Source organism: Pseudoliparis swirei, chromosome 16, assembly GCF_029220125.1.
Source record: "Pseudoliparis swirei isolate HS2019 ecotype Mariana Trench chromosome 16, NWPU_hadal_v1, whole genome shotgun sequence".
Taxonomy (NCBI): domain Eukaryota; kingdom Metazoa; phylum Chordata; class Actinopteri; order Perciformes; family Liparidae; genus Pseudoliparis; species Pseudoliparis swirei.
This window is the reverse complement of record NC_079403.1, coordinates 17,784,870-17,803,586: the sequence shown is the minus strand read 5'-3', so window position 1 is coordinate 17,803,586 and position 18,717 is coordinate 17,784,870. Positions and strand designations below refer to the sequence as shown.

Here is an 18,717-nt window from a genome sequence, read left to right as displayed (position 1 = left end):
ACATGCGACACGTGTCTTGGCCCAAGGTGTATTTGGAGAGGCTCCTCACCTACGCCGAGATCGACATTAGCCCTGCCAACTGGAAGCGCATCGTGCTCGGAGCCATCCTTCTGGCATCCAAGGTGTGGGACGACCAGGCGGTCTGGAATGTCGACTACTGCCAAATTCTCAAGGATATCACCGTGGAGGACATGTGAGTTACTGCAAAAACACCCACCCAAAATGTTGTATTTCTCAGCTGAAAGGCCAGTAGTCTGAGGTCAGTTCACTCTGAATGTGGTTGTTAACATGCAGGCTTGTTTCTTCATTTGAACCAGCTCCATTTTTTCTGCATAACTATAATTACCAAATGTGAAAATGTGTTAAAGATAATTATGTCTGTGATATGAAGGTGGCGGGAGCTCTGTTTAATTATGTCTGTGCTAAAAATGTCATCTCAATCACAGTTAAGAAGACAATGTTCATGGTCAACTTTTCATTTCCAGTGCATGATCTATTGAGGGCAAGCCAAAATAACTTTGCTACAGTTAATTAGTTGACTTTATAATTGGTTCAGCCCAAAATTCTACCGGTGATTTGTATTTCTGCTTAAAAAAAGCTGTATGCAGAGAAAGGCCTGTGTTGGTGAGGCCGGTCTGGGTTCAAGAGGTGCTCTGAGTCACATGTGCGGTGGTCCGCTTTGTGCGACACCCGTGACTCCTGGACTGGTCCCAAGAAAGCTGTGATACAGCAGGATGGCCCAGTTAGAACTGATGAGATCCAAGTACGAAGATGCTGTATGCCCTTTGTTCGAGCGCCATTAGTGCATGCAGGCTTGTACAGAGCTTGCACAGGTTGAACTTTGTTGGTATCAGTGTTTTTATATCTCGGTTTTCGAGCTTTTTTCCCATTAAGCAATAGTATAAATCCACACGCCATGGAGTCACCGAGCTAAAAACATTACTTGTTTTTGTACTTCCTGTGTGAGACGGGGAAGAATCATGTTGAGCACGAGGACCCACCTCTCTGTCTGTTAAACCACATTCATCTGTATAAATCTTTATAAAAAGGCCACGACGCGATGCTGGAGTTGACCTCTGACCTCTGCTGCATTCACACCCCTCTGCACCGGTGGCTGTATATTCTTGTCCTGAGGCATCTGATTTTACAGAACAGTGACTTTAATCCACCTGTCCGACACTCTTCTCCAGTGAGGGGAGATTTACTTGACAGTGGCTTGACCGCACATTTTCCTCGGAAGATCAATTTGAATCTTTTTTTTTACTCTGTAACACAGCCTGCTGAATTCCCCCTCTCCACCACCTACAGACACAAGCTTGACTGTGAAACGACTGCAGGGCAGTCTGGGAAGAACAGTGAGGAGCGGAGGAACATAAAAAGAAATGGATGAGAATAGCTGAACGAGTGGCACGGACACATAGAAAAAGAAACGGTGTTATCAGACAGGGGTTTGGCTCCAGTGGAGGCTAAATTTAGCCGGCCTGTTGCTGCATGCCTGTACATGTGCGTGGGCGGGGAACAGAGGCTTCCAAAGAAGAGATGGATATTGCCTCTTGTGCAGGTTACAACACAAAAAGGAAATCCGCCCGGGCATTTTCAGGACGTGGGATCAAGACAATTACAGACGATTACATTTGAACTCTGTCAATCTCTGCTACTTCTTGTTCCCTGCTAAATATCTGATTGTACATTCCTCTCTCTCTCTCTCTGAAAAACCAAAACCAAATAGGAATGAGCTGGAGCGTCAGTTTCTGGAGCTGCTGCAGTTCAACATCAACGTGCCGTCCAGTGTCTACGCCAAGTATTACTTTGACCTGCGCTCCCTGGCTGAGGCCAACAACCTCAGCTTGCCCCTGGAACCCCTCAGCAGGGAGAAGGCCCAGAAACTAGAGGTGAGCGACACACGTGCAAAACATTTTAGAGTTCAGGTCATATAGAAAAAGAAATCTCAAAATCTGAACCCAATTTGTTGGAGCCTGAGGTTGTGGTATAAATGGACTGAGCGTCAGCACCAGGATGGCGTGTGTAATTGGCTCCACTGTTTTTGCAGCTGTGAGCATCCCTCACATAATGCGTGTTTTTGACCAGCCATCAGATCTGGTTCAGACAGGACAACATCAAAATAAACGAGTGGCTCTTTTCCGTCTTTCATATTGCACACGTGTCAACAAAGACCTCAGCCAGCCCGTTAAAAAAATACGAAATACACCAGAGCGTACGCCTCACCTTCTCATTGTTGTTGTTTTTTGTCGTCGTTTTGTCTTTCAGGCCATCTCGCGCTTGTGTGATGACATTTACAAGAACTTGAGGAAACAAATGAAGAAGCGGTCGATGAGCGCCGAGAACCTGGCGGCGGTGCGGTGGTGTCCAGCCATCCTTTCCTAACGCTGGCTGCCCGCATCACGGAGACAGACCTGTCAGACATACTGTACTGGGTTTTCAAACCAGGCGGGCAGCGGCCCTGTGGATCAGTACGCACGCACACACACACACACACACACACACACACACACACACACACACACACACACACCCCCCCCCCCCCCCCCTCTGGTTGTTGTACATAAAAGAAGTTCCACTGGCCGCCTGCACTGAACCAAACGGAGCTCAGCTGCACCAACTGAAGTGCGTGAGTGAAAGTTGTTGGAACGAAGACCTCAACTGCAGAAGAAAAGACCAAACAGAAACACAGCTGGCATGATATACACACACACACACACACACAATACATATAGTGAGGCTCCACTCGCTCGTTCGTTTTATTGAGGGAGGATGTGTACATTCCAATTCGTTTTAATCTTTTGGTTCAGTCACTTTCTGAGCTGACGCATGAGAATAATTTTTGTGTTTTTGACGGGGCACATTTGGAAATGTAGTTTCAGCGTTTTTGCATCCCCGAGCAGATCCGAGAGTACACAAAGGACAAGACATGTATATTCCTCTCGTCGGCTTCGGCGTACACTTGACACATTTGATGACTGCATCTCATCGTACTCATTTACATCGCAGCCGTTGCATTGAAGTTCTCATTCAGAGGGCCAATGCTGAAAAAGGGGCGGGTCAGCGTTTTGTTCAGGGTCGCCGTGACGGGACCAGGGAATTCAAATCATACCATCGCAGCGAGTTCATCCAGCCAACATCCAGACACAGATATTCACTGAAAGCAATATTCACGCATTGCTCGGTTGTTGTGATTAAATACGATGAAGCATGCATCCTCGGGGGGGAGGCTGAGCGGAGGACAGCGGCCCACGACTCCGTCAGACAGGAGACGCACTGGAGAGCTTGTGTTGTCCTTCATTCACTGCCATCGCCCTGACCTGTGGTGCCTGTAACAAGCTAGTTTAACACTTCTCCCCTTTCTACTGGAGGAATAGAACAAATAACTGAAGTATTTTTCTTTCTCTCCTTTCTTTAACATTTTGTACGGTTCTTCCAGCTTACAACGAAACAGCACAAAGTGGAATATCAACATTTAGGAGCCACTAAACGCATGATTTTTGTTCCGGGTGTTCGGGAGAGGAACCCAAATGGCAGAAGAAGAAAAAAGCATTAAGTTAGATTGTATACGTCATGCCAAGTCGTCTCTTGTACAGTGTAGTTACAGCGCCGGTGTGCAACGTCTGTCGACTGACATCGTTAGAAGAAAAGGGAATGATGATAGAATACTTCTATTGGATCAGTTTGTACTGTACACGGGGGATGGTAAATATGTTTGGATGTTCCTACGGCAAATCAAGTAAAGATAAAGTATTACGATTTTAACGGGAGACACCACTTAAGATGTTTTTGTCTGTTTTCTTGTTATAATTTTGTTTTTTCACATCAGAAAATGCCACGTTTTTATATGGTAACTTAAGAATTACGAGACAATTCAGGCGTGTTTTATGATGTCATTTTTTAAAAAGATTTATTTTCTTACCCCACTCTGAAGTCCCGCAAAAGAAGAATGTCACAATCAGGCACATTAAAAACGCAGTATAACTGAATACATTAATAAATATAATTCAATTATTTAAATGGCTGTAGAAATGAGCTATAAAGTGACACGTAATTTATTTTTCCGTCTCCATCTTTCTCTTCTGTAGCTCATTACATTTGTCGGTCTTGGCACACATTAACTCATTTGTTTCCCCCGTTTCCCTGAAGCAAGATTTCCTGTGCAATTTGATAGTTTTTATTATTTATTCATGTATTCAGTTATAACGTTGACTTTTCCGATTTGTTTATCAGGGTTGGGGCACCACAGCGTCTGGCATTAGCTGGAACCTTTTGTTTCGTTTCTTGAAGACATTTCTTACTGATTTGCATTTTCTTGATATCTCTTGAATCAGAAACAGGAAAATGTACACGGTAAACCGATAACAATGATTTAAAATGATTGACACCTGAATGGGTTGATACGAGTGTGAAGTAATGCTTTTATTTTATAAACTTAACAATAGTGGTTATTTGCCTTAAGATCAACTGGACCCACATGTTGCTTCACTAAATCCTTAAATAGATAATACATTTCAGAATATCACAATGGGACATTTCCAGGCTTTTAATACATTTCTCTTCATAACAACATCAGATGAAGGTTCTAATTCCCAACTCCAAGCCACTCGCTTGTTTGGTGCATTCATATCTGTGAATTTACGTGTTTTTTTTGGCAAGCCACCAGTCAGTCAGACCGCCGGTGAGAGGTCCAAGCCTGACCAGCGAGGCGTGAGAAAAGACGGAACCGAAGTCGAGGAGGAATGAAGGACGCGCCTGTTGGCCGTGTGGCCCTGACCCGGCCCACACGTTGCACGTGAAGTCGAGAAACAGAACAAAAAGGTGTGTGGACGTAGACGGAGGACTGTTGTTTTGGATGAGTGCAGAATACAGTGCAAACATGCATCTTTAGGAAAGTACCGTGACTGGAGTGCTGTTGTTAGTCGGATCTGTTAGAGGTATTTAAAGATTGTATATCCTATTTATTGTATGTGTGTGCATACAGAATGGTGTTTTCTAGAACCAGAAGTAAGTCGGTACCCCACATGGCCTGAGGGTCCACTGAACTCTCCCTCTGCAGAGTTTACCTTTGCCCTTCATTTCTCTTCCTCTCTTTGACGACCACGTTCAGTCTTTTCACACATCCGGTTTCCTGCTGTAGTTGGGACTTTTTTTGTTCTCTGATATTCATATTTTCAACATGTGCCGTATTCTGTTATGTTTGTTATCGTCAATATATTATTTTCTTTATGGAGAGTCAGCCATTCCCATTTATTTTGCCAAACTGATCTCTCTCCGTCCTGAACGTTTCAACTATGATTTTAAGAAACTGCTCCCAATTCTACTCCTCTGAAGCAATGTTTAGTAAAACATGTGCACGAATTAAACTTTAAAACCTTGCATAAAACCCAGTGTATGTCTCTTCTTTGAACTAAAAAGGACCAATTGAATTCACTCAATGCATGAGCCCACCCAATTCAAACTGTTGTCCATGCTGACATCACGAGGTTTCCATGTGTGCTGTGTTGTGACTGAGCTGGGTTTCTTCCGTCAGAAAGAACCATTCCAAAGGCTCAGAGCAAGCGGTAACAGAGATGACACTCTGCCATATCGTCACTGAGGGACACGTTGAATCCTCCGTGGTAGCCTCGATTTGCATTTAAAATCACTCTGGTAATTTGATGCGATGAAGAGCTGCTGTGGACTTAAGTGAGAGAGCGACATCATACATGTACATTTGAAATACTGTACACAGACACACAAACCTCCTTTTCAAACCACGTTGTGGGTTAATAGACGCGTACCACCTTAGGATCTTGTCTATTTCATTCAAGCGTCATTACCCTCGCACTGAAAATGCGGAAGGTTATATTTTGATCGCAGTGTATTTATTTATTTATTTATATGTGTGTTACTGGCATAACTCAAAAAGTATTAAACCGAATCGCATGAAATTTGGTGGGATGATTGGTTATTGTCCGGGGACCATTTGATTATATTTTGGGATCAATTGGGTCAAAGGTCAAGGTTAAGGTCATGAAAAGGTCAAAATCTTCTTTTTACTATAGCGCGGTCAATTTCTATCCAATTGGCATGCAACTAATGCCAAAATGTTCATAATTCAATGCCCAATCTTGTCATATGCGAAGGTATACGCTCTACCGAGTGCCCGTTCTAGTTCTCTTTGCATCTTGGTCCAAAAAACACAGGTTAAGAGTCTTGGAAGGCCTCCGTAGGCTGTTTTACCTAAATTATGTAGGTAATGTTTTGTTTAGGCTAAATGTGTTCTTTAAGATGTAACTCTAGGAATATTTAAATATTTTTCTTGTGAACCACGTTGGTTCTACTTGGCAAATATAAGTCCAATATTGACTCTCTCGCTTACTCCGTTTTGGTCTGGACCAAAACTTTTCACCACAAAGATCACCAGCTAAATCATAACTTTGTGTGTCTCCCGTTTGCTGCTGGGCAGGTAGTGTTCAGCGAAAACCGTTGTCTTGAAGACGCTAAAGTGCTACCTCGAGTGTGGAATCATCCTTCCGAATGACTGCTATTATACTACACATTTTCATTTTACCCATTGTTCATTTAAAATGATTATTTAGTGCAGCGTTAAGCTGACAAAACCACATTTGATCCTTTCAAAAAGGAGCAGTGTGTCGGATTTAGTGGCGAGGTTGCAGATTGCATGCAGCTCACGCCTCCCTTTCCAAGCGGGTCGGAGAACTAAAGTGGTCCTCAGGTAACGTAGCATGGTGGCAGTCTCTCATTAGAGCCAGTCCTTGGTTTGTCCCTTCTGGCATACTGTAGAAACATGGCGGACTCTGTAGATAAATGAAGGGCTCATTCTAAGCCAACTTAAAACTAAAACTGATTCTCATATTCAGGTGATAATACAATGAACAATATTATATTCCATTTCTTCCAATAAATCCTCCTAAATCTTATTCACTGTTCCTTTAAGACAGTACAGTGTTCAATGCGAGCCGAAGGAAAGAGAAAAATAGCTATCACCCACTTCTTACATCTTTTTAAAGTATCAAAGGGTTTTCTGTGGTCCTTTGTTGACGAATTAGATGAACAGTGAATGAGAGAGAAACCCTGATAGAGAGAAGTGTAACAGAACCAATGCATAAAGGCATTAGCTGTTTCTCCATCTGCATCATAATGTCAAACCAAATCACCCTCATCATGTAATGTGCTGCAGTTTGTTGTCTTCTGAAAACCTTCTGAGATTCTGTTGGGACGTGTGTGTCAGACACATCGCTTATGGGGGGGAATGGGGAACAGCTGTGGGATCAGGTGGAGAATCAGGTAAAGACTGAGGCTGGAAATGACCCAAGTAGCAACAGCTGGATAGTTGGGGAATGGCAGGTTCTGAAATGAGTTAGTATGAGAGAGTGGTTAGTATGCACAGGGAGTGGGATTAATTGTTTAAATTCTAATATTAACAATATGGCCTCTAACACAGCCATAAAGAGTATTCACCTTCTGGTACAGTACTCCATAAATTGAACCGCAGTTATTCCTCTCTCAAAACAAATTTTTTTTGACTTTCATGCAGTTTACATCTTTTTTTGTAAAAGCAGATTATACAGCAAATAAGGACGAGTTCTTGACGCCTTGCTTTTTGTTACATTGAGTACAAACCCGTCAATGATATATTTCTTTATAGTGTAAACATGTAATATACTTAAGAATAGTCTTTTTACAATTGAATGAGGACAAACATTTAGTATTACAAATGTTCAAACATTTAATTGCTGATTTTTAAACACTGAATACTATATTCAATCAGTGAAATTGAAAACAGCTGTGCCTGATTATCCCGTTAGCAGGAACTTGAGCACTCCCAAGTAGTTGAGAGAAACGGGTAAACCTGTTCAATTGATGACACCTTATTAAAGTTGCTGTGCTTGTGTGTACCAGTAGTCAAACTGCACATGTTGTTTGAACTTTGACTACGTAACTTGAAGTAGTTATTTATTTGTTATTGGGTAATTGTGTCCCGCTATAATGTCAGTAGATGGTATGTTCCAGGTTAAATAAGGCTGGCATTTGTGGTGAGTGACATGTTGGGGTTATTTAGCTTTTGCGGGCCTTCTTGTTTATTACTTTTTTTTTAACCTGTAACCCATCATTATTTATAATAATATAAATTACTAATAAAACCCTTCCTTCACTTAATCATTAACCCTTTCAAACTGTCCCAATGCCACTCAACATCTACCACCCTTTATGTGCAACGTCATTTCTCTTCTCAAGCCAAAAGTTCAACTTTGCATATGATTTACTTTTTCAACAGAACAATCTAATTTTATATTAAAAGATTACAACAATGTAAATCTGGTTTCTGGATCAGGTATTAAATCCTTTTGTACACTAGATTAATAATTAAAGAGTTTAATTGCATAACCATATTAAATAACTAGACAGTGGCATAATGACATAATAATCTGGCAGAGGTGGGCCTACTGGGGATTTCCAGAGTATCCCCTATGGCAGGGGTCAGCAACCATACTAATAGTCATATTATATAAAAAAACTATAGTTTGTAGTATTTATGAAATTACAGAACCAGAATAAAGACAATTGTTGACATTGTATTGTTATGCTGAAATCACGTTACACACAACACTAACATTATAAACAATGTTAATATGTTATCTAGATTGATGATTCAGGGGCCCCAGAGCCAGGATAAGACCCAGGGCCGTACAGTATATAGTACCGAAAAGCATACTTGCATGTACTTAGAACAAAAAAGTATACTTAGTATATAAAGTACAACTTACGGTACACCGTAAGTTATACATTAAATTACTAATACTAAGCCGCAGAAGGCACGCACCAGCGTTTCCTCAAGAATGGCACTTTGTATGCTGATCTGGCACTTGGATCCGAAAAACTTCATCCAGGTAACATCTTACGCCGATAGTTTCCCAGAGTCAACACTCCAAGAGTTGAGCAAGTGTTTGCTACAGTGGCTGAGTTACAAAGTAAGCTCAAAAGTCTGGCACGACAGTGGGATAGGCTGAAGGCATCAGTATTTGAGGAGTACACAACAGAGACAACAGAACCCGGGCCGGGGGATGCTGAAGATGAGGCAGAGATGGATTACAAAAAGTGCTCATCTTGTTTGTCCAATCTGTTGCTACCGGGTTCTGGAGCAGAACAAACTCCTGACAGATGCATACCACATCATAGGCCTTGCATTCAGGTTCCTGATTACCCTCTGTCACACAGGTAGCATGCAAGCAAAGCTTTTTATATCAAACACAGGCTCAGGAGCTCACTCTCCCCACAGCACCTATACTACTCATGTAGTGAGGTAATAATAACACATGATTATACTGATTTAGTTTTTTTATTACCATGTGACTATAATTCACCTTGGCCAGCAGAGTTAGTTTAGGTTCTGTTACCTAACTTATTGTTTTGTTATGCACCTTCAACATCCCTACACACACACAATCACACACCCAGCATGTAACACTACTGTTACCACTGATATTCACACCCCATTGTATGTTCTGTTCTGATCATTTCTATAATATAGTTTATACTAATTCTACCCTCTGATTCCAGTTTCTTTATTGTGTGGTCTTTCTCTGCTGACATTCATTCCTTGAGGCTCTGTAGTTATACGTATAACCATCTGATACTAGCCCAGAGTTTAGCATATTCGTCTAGCAATACCTAACTTGGAGTGTTACAGTAGCAGTATCATTGGATTCCATGTGTCCATCCAGGTAAATTGGCAGATCCAAATGTTTAAAAAAAACACATGATGTAATTTGTTTGTAATCATCCAAAATAATGTTAAGTGTATGGGTATTTTTCCAAGTAGGCCACTGACTGGTTGATACATGCGATGCACTGAGTGGGCAACGCGTCATGTATTGAGTGGGCCGGTCCGACAGTAACTCCCGGGCTACTTTTTTCCCCACAATCCACCCCTGGCTGGGGGAAAACACAGTTTACTTCCTACTAACATTTCATGGGAGCTAATCCAATCTACAGTTCTGCACATATACCTGCTACCTTAAGTCATCACTGGAATATGCAACAGTAACTTCCTGTATTTTGATGGAGCAGTCAGTTTGAACACATTTTCCATTGTGCTTGAGAACTTAAAACAGCAATTTAGAGTGAGTAAGCCTGCAGGCTTGTTTCTCTCCTGGAAGGACGACCAGCGGCACCAAAATATCTCTGCAATGCCAGGGGACGTGCCTTTGGAAGTGTGTTAAGAATAGACCCACAATGGGGCTAGCGCCCGTCTTCTGTTGTCTGAGGACAGACTGTTGTCTGCAGGGAACAGAGGAAGAGGCGAGACAGAGTATTCACATGGGTCTTTCCGAGATTTGGGTGACTCAAATGGATCACGCTGGATTTTCCATCCCGGAACTCAGCACATAATCCCTCCAGGAGAAGGAGAGAGGGAGAGAGACTGCTGAGGGAACTTTGTGTCCGTCTTCCTGGAGGTTATTGTGCCACTTGGAAGCCAATGTGCCCCTCGGGAGGGTAGGGGAGGGGCGGCTGGACAGGAAGCGAGGTGCAGGGGTTCACTTTGTGGCCTGAAACTGGAATACGTTGGTGGGCCTTGAACAGGGCAAGCATGATGGGATCAAGTGCCTCTGAGGTCATCTTTATCTCTGTCATTCACAACATCACTTTGATGGGTGAGTTGACACTGACACATTAACGGGTTTCTGTGTTATGTTTGTGCTGTGAGATCTGTTGGCTTTTCTCTAAAAAGTGAAATCGGAAGCCCGCTTTTGATACCAACGTGCTTGTTTTTCAGGGAAGGTGTGGCTCGTTGTGATGTTCTTCCTCCGTATCCTGATCCTCCTCTTGGCCGGTTATCCTCTCTACCAGGACGAGCAGGAGCGATTTGTGTGTAACACCATTCAGCCCGGATGTGCAAACGTGTGTTATGATCTGTTCTCTCCTATCTCTCTCTTCCGCTTCTGGCTGGTGCAGCTCGTCACCTTGTGTCTCCCCTACGTCGTCTTCATCATCTACGTGGTCCATAAGGTCTCGAATGGCTTCACCGTGGATATGAACCCCATTGGCCACACGAAAGCCTTCCCGGTGCTCAAGATCCGCCAAGAACCGTTCAGCAAGACCTCTGTGAACAAGATGGCTGAGGGGGGGTGGGCCCGGTGCTTCACGGGAGCCTACGTCCTCCATCTGTCGGTCAGAACGCTGCTGGAGGCCGGGTTTGGGGCAGCTCACTACTATCTGTTTGGATTCTACATCCCCAGGAGGTTCCTGTGCCAGTATCCACCGTGCACCACCCAGGTGGACTGCTACATCTCCAGGCCCACTGAGAAAACCGTGATGCTCAACTTCATGCTCGGCGGGGCTGCGTTGTCCCTCTTCCTGAACGTGCTGGATTTCATCTGCACCATCAAACGCTCGGTGAGGAAGAAGAGCAAGAGCAAGACGATGGTGGTGGAGAAGATATGTGAGGAAGAGCAGTGTTTCCTTTCAGGGACGGGAGTCTCAAGAGAATTAGAACCAAACGATTCACCGGCGAAGCCGGAACAAGAAGCAGAGGCTGGTCACAAAGGGAGTTTCCGGAAAAGGCGAAGCAGCAAGAGCTCTTATGGAGGGCTTGCTTTAGGTCAGGAAGCCCCCTGCCTGGAGCGCTCCTCTCTTCCACGCTCTCCAAGAAACCAAGGCTACAACACCAACGGAAACAATGACTCTGTTTCCCAAGAGGAAGCACTGGAAAGGAATGGCAGCGAAGTGGCTCTGTGCCCCCCAGAGCCACCAGGGACACCCAGATCCATCCGTGTTAGCAAACGCGGTCGGCTCAAACCGCCACCTCCGCCCAGACGGGACCTTGGGTCTTCCCCCAGGGAGCCGGCAGGGCCCTTTGGAGATGTCCCCACAGCAATGTGTGCCAGAAGGGTGGGTCAGTATACGCTGGTTGAGCTGGCTAGCGGCGCAGAGCTACACACCAATGAGGAAGAGAAAAGGTCAGAGTGGGTGTGAGGGTTTGATTGCTTTACTTACAGGTTATTTTGGAGCAAAAGAATGGGACCCATAGCTGTGGAAGCAATGTGATAAACAGACAGAGATAATGGAGTGGCTGATAGAGATGCCATCCTTCATTTGAAAATGCACACTGGACTGCCACGTGAGGAGGTTACACAACCGCAATGCATTCACAAGACGCCCACAAGGCACGTTGCCTTTCGAGAGACGCTCGCCGAGTGCTGACAAGTGACAAGAAGTCAAGGCCTGAAGAGGAACTCTCTAAACGAGGCAGGAATGACAGGACGCTCTGGCCTTCAGCGCCCTCGAACAAACCTCAACCTCGTGCACCTGTTTCTTCCCCGGACACACTGTCCATGAACAAAGGCAGACCTTGACCTGATCCACATATATAACCGCACCCCCACTCTATATGATACCACCGTGTCTTTTGTATTTGGGTCACTGGGGTCAAAGGACATGGTTAGCCTTCAGGCCCTGTTCTTGGATGTTTGGGTGACCTTTTGGAATTAGTAGGTCAGGCCCAAATGAAAAGGCAATAATCTGTCTGAGGTGGTGTTATCGGACTCAAGGAATGGAATAGGATTCCTCCGTCAGAAGCGAAGGACACTATGAAGGACCCTAAAGCCTACATAGGCTCACAAAGCAATTATGCTCCCCCACAGGGTCTCTGTATTTATGGAGACGGCTTGTCACTCTATTTCAGGGCCTCGCAGAGCTTAGGATGAACACAAGCCTGAACATGCACTGTCACTAGAAATAGAGCAAAGGAGCAGCGCTGCCTGTTGCCCTTCAGCATATGTGCTGCCTGCTCGCTGTGGCTTTGGTTTCACCTTGATCAAAGCTCAGATTAATGTGGGTCAGACACTCCCAGCATGACGCACGTCAATCTTAGACAGGACACTGTTTATTGTCGGGTTGCTGTACCGTTTGATTGTCATTTACCTTTCCTGAAATGTTTCCAGGTTTTTCTCAACCGGTCATTCTATTTTCATGAAATCTCCGGACTACTGAACACAGATGACTGTGAGGAGACTCCCAGTGAATCATCACAGTTGCACCTGCCGCTCTGTAGCTGTGGGGCCGGTCTCTGTGTAAACGGATAGCTCTTGATCTTCCTCCTCTTGTGGTCTCTTTGAAGGCGACAAACAAAAGCTCCTCAGCCTCATGTCTCACCTATCGACTGAGGGCTGCACCCTGCCCGTCATGAGGGTGACCACAGGGGGTCATCAGGAGGGCATTGCAGGTCTAATCGCCACACACCTTCTAGAATACACCCAGTGGACTCCGTTACACTTGTGTAGTCTGCATAGACTGTGTAACTTTTGGGTGATTGTTCATGTAAATAAGCCATAAGGAAGTCACTTCATTATTTGTTTCAAAAAGTGATATTTTTGTTGTAGTATTCAATATACAAACATGTAATCATCTATATGTTTTATGATCACTTATTTCCTTTTTATATTGCGATTTATTTTTCATTGAAAACAATGAGTGCCTGATTCTTAATAAAAGTCATATTCCAAATGCAATTTATAGTCATCGTCCGATACAATATCAATTGAATACATATGCGGTTTGATACACTAGTTTGTTTCTTTATACAGTAAAACAATCTTTGAGAGGTTGATCTCTTCTGTTTCTCATCTCATTGACTTGTCTGTGACATTAATGTTTGTTACTTTCTGCTCTCTGATCCAGTTCATTGAGCTGCAGCCACTTTAACAATGCTGTAGCTTGAAATCATGCTGCCCTCCAGTGACGTAAATATGAAATGCTGCCATATATTTAATCCAACACTTGAATTCAGACGCCTTTTGTGGTGACAGATTTTCATATGTGAAAATTTGCATCTTCATAAAACATTTGGTCGTGACACTTTCCTTTAATAAAGTCTGTCTTGTGTTTACAGTCAATGATAACCTTTTCAATATTAAACCCCGATCTTTTGTAACAGTTTAGCTCCACGCCTTCCTTTTTGTAATAGTTGTTTTCATCCTGTCACACCATCTCGTCAATCCAACTCCCCTCACCTGCCTCTGATCACTCCCTCGTTAGTCCCTCATTCCCTTCACCTGGTCCTCACGCCCTTCTCACCTGCAGCCCATCCCCTCATTAGTCCCTCACTATTTAGCTCCCTCACTTCCACTTGTCTTCTGCCAGATTGTCTTGTGTTTTCGTGCCAAGTTCTCCAGTGTTATTAGAGTATATTCCTGACCTGCCTGTTCTGACCCTGCCTGCCTGCCCTGACCTCTGATTCTCTGCCCTGCCCGTTTTTGGACTTGTTTGCTTCTTCGACTTATCTCCCGGTTTTGACCCAGCCTGTTTCCAACCAAAGACAGTAATCTTTGTTACTCCTGTCTGAGTCGTGCTATTGGGTCCACTCTAATAGCGTCGTGACATCTTTGCACTAAGTCCACGAGTACAGAAGCACTCATTTTATTTGACATTTCTATAAGTACAAGCGTCATTTAAGATTTATTTCTGTCCTTTTCTGGCAAGTCGGCCATGAATGTGGATTATTAGTTGTTTGTTCCCCCTTCATGCCCCGTTTAGTTTGCAGAACTATTTGCAGTGGTCAGTCAGCCCTTAGCCACCACAACAGTGAACATGTGTGTGCCATTTTCTTCGGGCTGTGTGCAGGTTGCTGCACGTCACAATGGAATGTAGAGAGATGCAGCATGCCCGCTGTCACAGGTGTGTCACGCTGCTGATTGTGCTGGTCGTATCTACTTCATTAAGTAGTTAAAACAGACTTCAGGCTTCTTTATTATTATTATTATTATCCAGAACACTCCAACAGTCCAGCTTTTAACTTAACTTAATGTTCCTCACATCACAGTTATCCAGACACACTCTTCTTTGTGCCCCAGGAGTCCTGCTCAGTTTCTAGCTGTGACATCCAGCATCCTCCAGTGAGGGACCCTCCTGCATTCCTTCTCACAATCCTTTGATGGGGGATGAGCAAGTCTGGCTAATACTGTTTCAACAACAAACACAGCCTTTAAAACCCACATTAAACATTTCTAAAAGGAAAACTGCGTTGACAAAAAGCTTTACCTCGGAATATCTTCTAATACCTTTTTATTGTGCACAGAACTTGCCTGCAGCAAACATGTCTTTTTTTATTTCCACCTTCACAGAAAGTTAATCTTCCCTTACAGCTGTACGACTCTGTTCCCATTATTCGAAACGTGTCTGAATTAATTTGATAAGGTGTGCGACGTGCACATAAAGTGCGATTTATATGTGAGATGCAGCGAGATAAATCCCCAAAGATTAATTTTCACTTTCCAGGGAGGCGATCACGGCCCCTTTTTCAGTGAAGATGGATTCTGCTCTACTTTCAGCCTGTGATTCAAACCTTCTGGCATCTATTCTTTCATTTGGATATAAAAACTTCCTGAATGAGCAGGGAGTGTTTGCTTAGCCCGATGGCCTTCATGCTCTTCTCTGCAAGACGTAGATTGTCTTCTACTCTAAAGAAATGCTCATGTCTTACTGACTGTACGTGTCTTGGAGAGGGTCTGGCTTGGATGGGACTCTTGCTCTTCCAGAGGATGAAGGACAGCCATATGGGACCACTCTGGGCCCTGACCCTACCGCATGAAGGTCCAACTCAGGGACACACAGTAGTGGCCAAATAACTTCCAATGATCCAACAAATGCAGTGAAAGAAAAATTACATTAGTCTTACATTCGTCTTTACAGGGACAACATGTGAAAATGACTGCGTCCTGATAAATTCGATATGATATTGTCCAGTCGGAGATGTGCGATAATGGCTCCCTCTAGTGGACCGAACGGAGTGTTGCGTTTAATATAGTTGTGTTCCGGAAGATGAGCAGTATGAAACGAGCTGCTTGATGGGGGAAATGTCTAAATGTCTTGAGTTCAATTCAATTCAGTTTATTTTATATTGCCCAACATCACACATTTCAAATGTGCCTTAAAGGGCGTTAAGTTAAGTTAGTGAGTTTGGTATAGTGTTTCATCAGACTTATTTGCCTGTAAAATGGTACACTGTCAATGAAATGTATATTTTAATAACATTATGATGTCTTTGCCGAACAATATTATACTCAGTTTGGCTCATACCGACATGATGGAGGCAATAATGCTAAAAGATTTGCCCTCTAATACCTTTATTACATGTGACTCTCAGCAAACGTTTCCATACATTGCTGAATAACATCAAATGGTTGCATTTTTGAAAAGAGTGTTGACCTCTGTGACTGCGAGGATATTGCTAAAATCATGATTACATTGTGTGTGACTTAACACATGGCACGCTGCTACAGAGTGTGTGTGTGTGCGTCGAGGTATTACTATAAACAGCAGCATCGCTCTCGCGCATCCTCCGATTGTTCTGCTGCTATTTATTTATTATCAGAACAGACACGTCAGACCCGTTTTCAATGATGAATGTGGGGACGTTTGTTGGTTTAAGCCCCCCCCCCCCCCCACACACCCCCCTCCATCCAATGCGACCCTAGCCCAGAGGGAATCTGGCAAACACTCTGCGCTTCAGATGAAAGAAGTTTTCCCTTTTGTGTTAATGTCAGTCAGTCAGTGAAGAACTGAGGGAACACAGTGTTCTGTGTGTGTGTGTGTGGGTGTGGGGTCTTTGGATTGGAAGAGGCAGCAGGGGTGCACTGTAAGGACTACTAAACCACAGGGGCATTGTTGCTGTGCCAACGGGGAGCCGGCCACTGCCGATATCTCCCGTGAGGCTCCATCGTAGCTGCTAAAGCGAAGCGTTTATTGGTTAAAAAACACGACATTTTATTTTATTTTTTACCAAACAGCAACAGCATCGATGACGTCGGAGTCCCCTTAGAAACCGTAACCACGGAGCCCTAAACCCCTCTATTTTCCAACATCTGCCGTCTCAAGTGGCCAACTGGGTATAATGTGCCTGAGCTGGAGGTCACAAGCTCCAACGGGAATGGAAGTGGGTCACAGAGACCAACGGTCACTGTTATGCTTCACGCATGGAGTCACGCACTCACGGAAACTTTAGTGCTAATGTTCTTCTTCCACTGATGTCATCTGGAAAATAAAGAAGAATGATTGTAACAGGCGTATTTATGAATCCCAACGTAATCACATGAGGGGGCTTTAAATGTATAAATTTCCACAGCTACAGGAAACTGTCAAAGAGACATCAAATTTGAGGGCACATTGTATTCTGAACATCATTTGTAGGTCACGTTTGTGTAACTTCTGTTGTCAGACACATTAGAAACACCAAATATGGCCTGATAAAATTGTCTGTCGCAATCTTTAATACAAAAGTGTCTCATGCAGGGGACGTGATGCTGTCCACATCTGTGGTGCCTCCTCTCGTGCATTCAGAAATGAAATAAAAACCAACCTTCTCCCAGATGTATCGTAAGGATCAATAGTAGCATCAGGCATGGCCTGCCAATCGTACTCTCCACTCCCCTCTGTGTCTGCCTCACATCAATATTAGATGTTCGAGCATGTCAGAACATTCCTCCTGACCCCACGGACGAGGCTTGAACATCTGTATACGGAGACGATTCAATCAGCTGCGTGGAAGGTCGTCTTCTGGATTCGTGCTCGGGTCAGATGGGTTTATCTGTCAATAGATTTGTTTAGAAAGGGTCTCCCAACTTGGCTCCGATGTGGCCTGCAGTGAAAACAGTTGTTTATATCCGGGCCATGAACAAGCCCTGACAAGATCAGATCCATGAAATACTATACCGAGTTAAACTAAACTATAAAATCGAGACCTGCACTATTACCCAGCCGCACTACGGACCCTGTCCGTGTGAAAGTCACCTTAATGCCACTCGCATACTTTCTCCTATACACTGCAGTGAACTGGGTCGGTGGCCCCTGCGGAGGAAACGGGTTGTTACCTGTTAACTACAAGCCAGGACACGCTGCTTTGAGACGCTGGACAGTTGCTTTGTGGAGCCGGGTCGTTGGGGAGTCCGGGCGATGTGTTTCGTGGAGAATGTCAGTTTAAAAATGTCTAATAAGTGGCCTGAAGAGTGGTCCTAAACTCCAACTTTGGTCATAAAAATCTCATCAAAATGGGGTGATAAAGAAGCCAAAAGTAACTTTTAGTCCAGTTTAAAGTCTGACTGCAGCGACTCCTGAGTGTTAAAGTCAGGACTCTTTTTTTTTGCACACAAAAAGCCCTGACTCAAGTAGCTTATAATACATTTATTTTACTGTTATGACATCAATACGTGCTGTTCGGGACACTATTCATAAATGTGTAATTTTAAGTGATACTTGTCTACAGTATAGTTTTTAATTATTGTTTTTATGTAACTCATATATAAGATTTGATTTTGTTTAGAAGTTTTGTTTAACAATTTGTTTTGGGTCTTGTTTTCTAAAACTCCACAAATATGATGACTCTGGATGCTCACACTCTGTTGCATTTCCCAGTTCGGCCTTCGCCGCCACATTACACACTGAATCCCACTAGCACGTGAACATGTCCTCGTGGTGTGTGAGTACACGAGTATTGTAACTTCAGCTTTTCAGCATACACTTCCTGTGTTAGTTTGGGAGCCGAGACCTCCTCTAAACACTCAGAATGAAGAGCAAAACCAGGAGGCGCGAGGAGGTGTGCAGTTCTGCTTCCACCACTAGGGGGGGGGCTGCACATCGATGCCACTGCTGGGCGGCTGGCAGTGGGAGCCAGTGGCAGCTGGAGCTGCTCCCGCTCACTGAGGTTTCTGAGGTAAA

General features: G+C 43.9%; 2 protein-coding genes across 5 annotated transcripts in view; both read left to right on the top strand.

Moving 5' to 3' along the window:
• ccny (cyclin Y) overlaps positions 1-3,777 on the top strand; it is a 43,255-nt gene extending 39,478 nt beyond the window's left edge. For all 4 annotated transcript variants that reach the window (XM_056433415.1, XM_056433413.1, XM_056433414.1 and 1 more), the window contains 3 exons: positions 27-193; positions 1,730-1,892; positions 2,269-3,777. In XM_056433415.1, coding sequence (XP_056289390.1) covers positions 27-193; positions 1,730-1,892; positions 2,269-2,385 — 447 coding nt within the window. In that variant the 3' untranslated portion in view covers positions 2,386-3,777. The remainder of the gene's footprint in view (positions 1-26; positions 194-1,729; positions 1,893-2,268) is intronic.
• A 6,566-nt stretch (positions 3,778-10,343) lies between these two features.
• On the top strand, positions 10,344-13,946 carry gjd4 (gap junction protein delta 4). Its single transcript, XM_056433412.1, has 2 exons — positions 10,344-10,661; positions 10,784-13,946. Exons 1-2 carry the CDS (start codon positions 10,598-10,600, stop codon positions 11,980-11,982), a joined length of 1,263 nt encoding a protein of 420 aa, XP_056289387.1. The 5' UTR covers positions 10,344-10,597; the 3' UTR covers positions 11,983-13,946.
• Positions 13,947-18,717: the final 4,771 nt, after the last annotated feature.

Coding starts and splice junctions, on each gene's coding strand:
- gjd4 (XM_056433412.1), top strand. CDS start 10,598: ATGATGGGATCAAGTGCCTCTGAGGTCATCTTTATCTCTGTCATTCAC. Junction 10,662..10,783: donor TCACAACATCACTTTGATGG/GTGAGTTGACAC, acceptor CTTGTTTTTCAG/GGAAGGTGTGGCTCGTTGTG.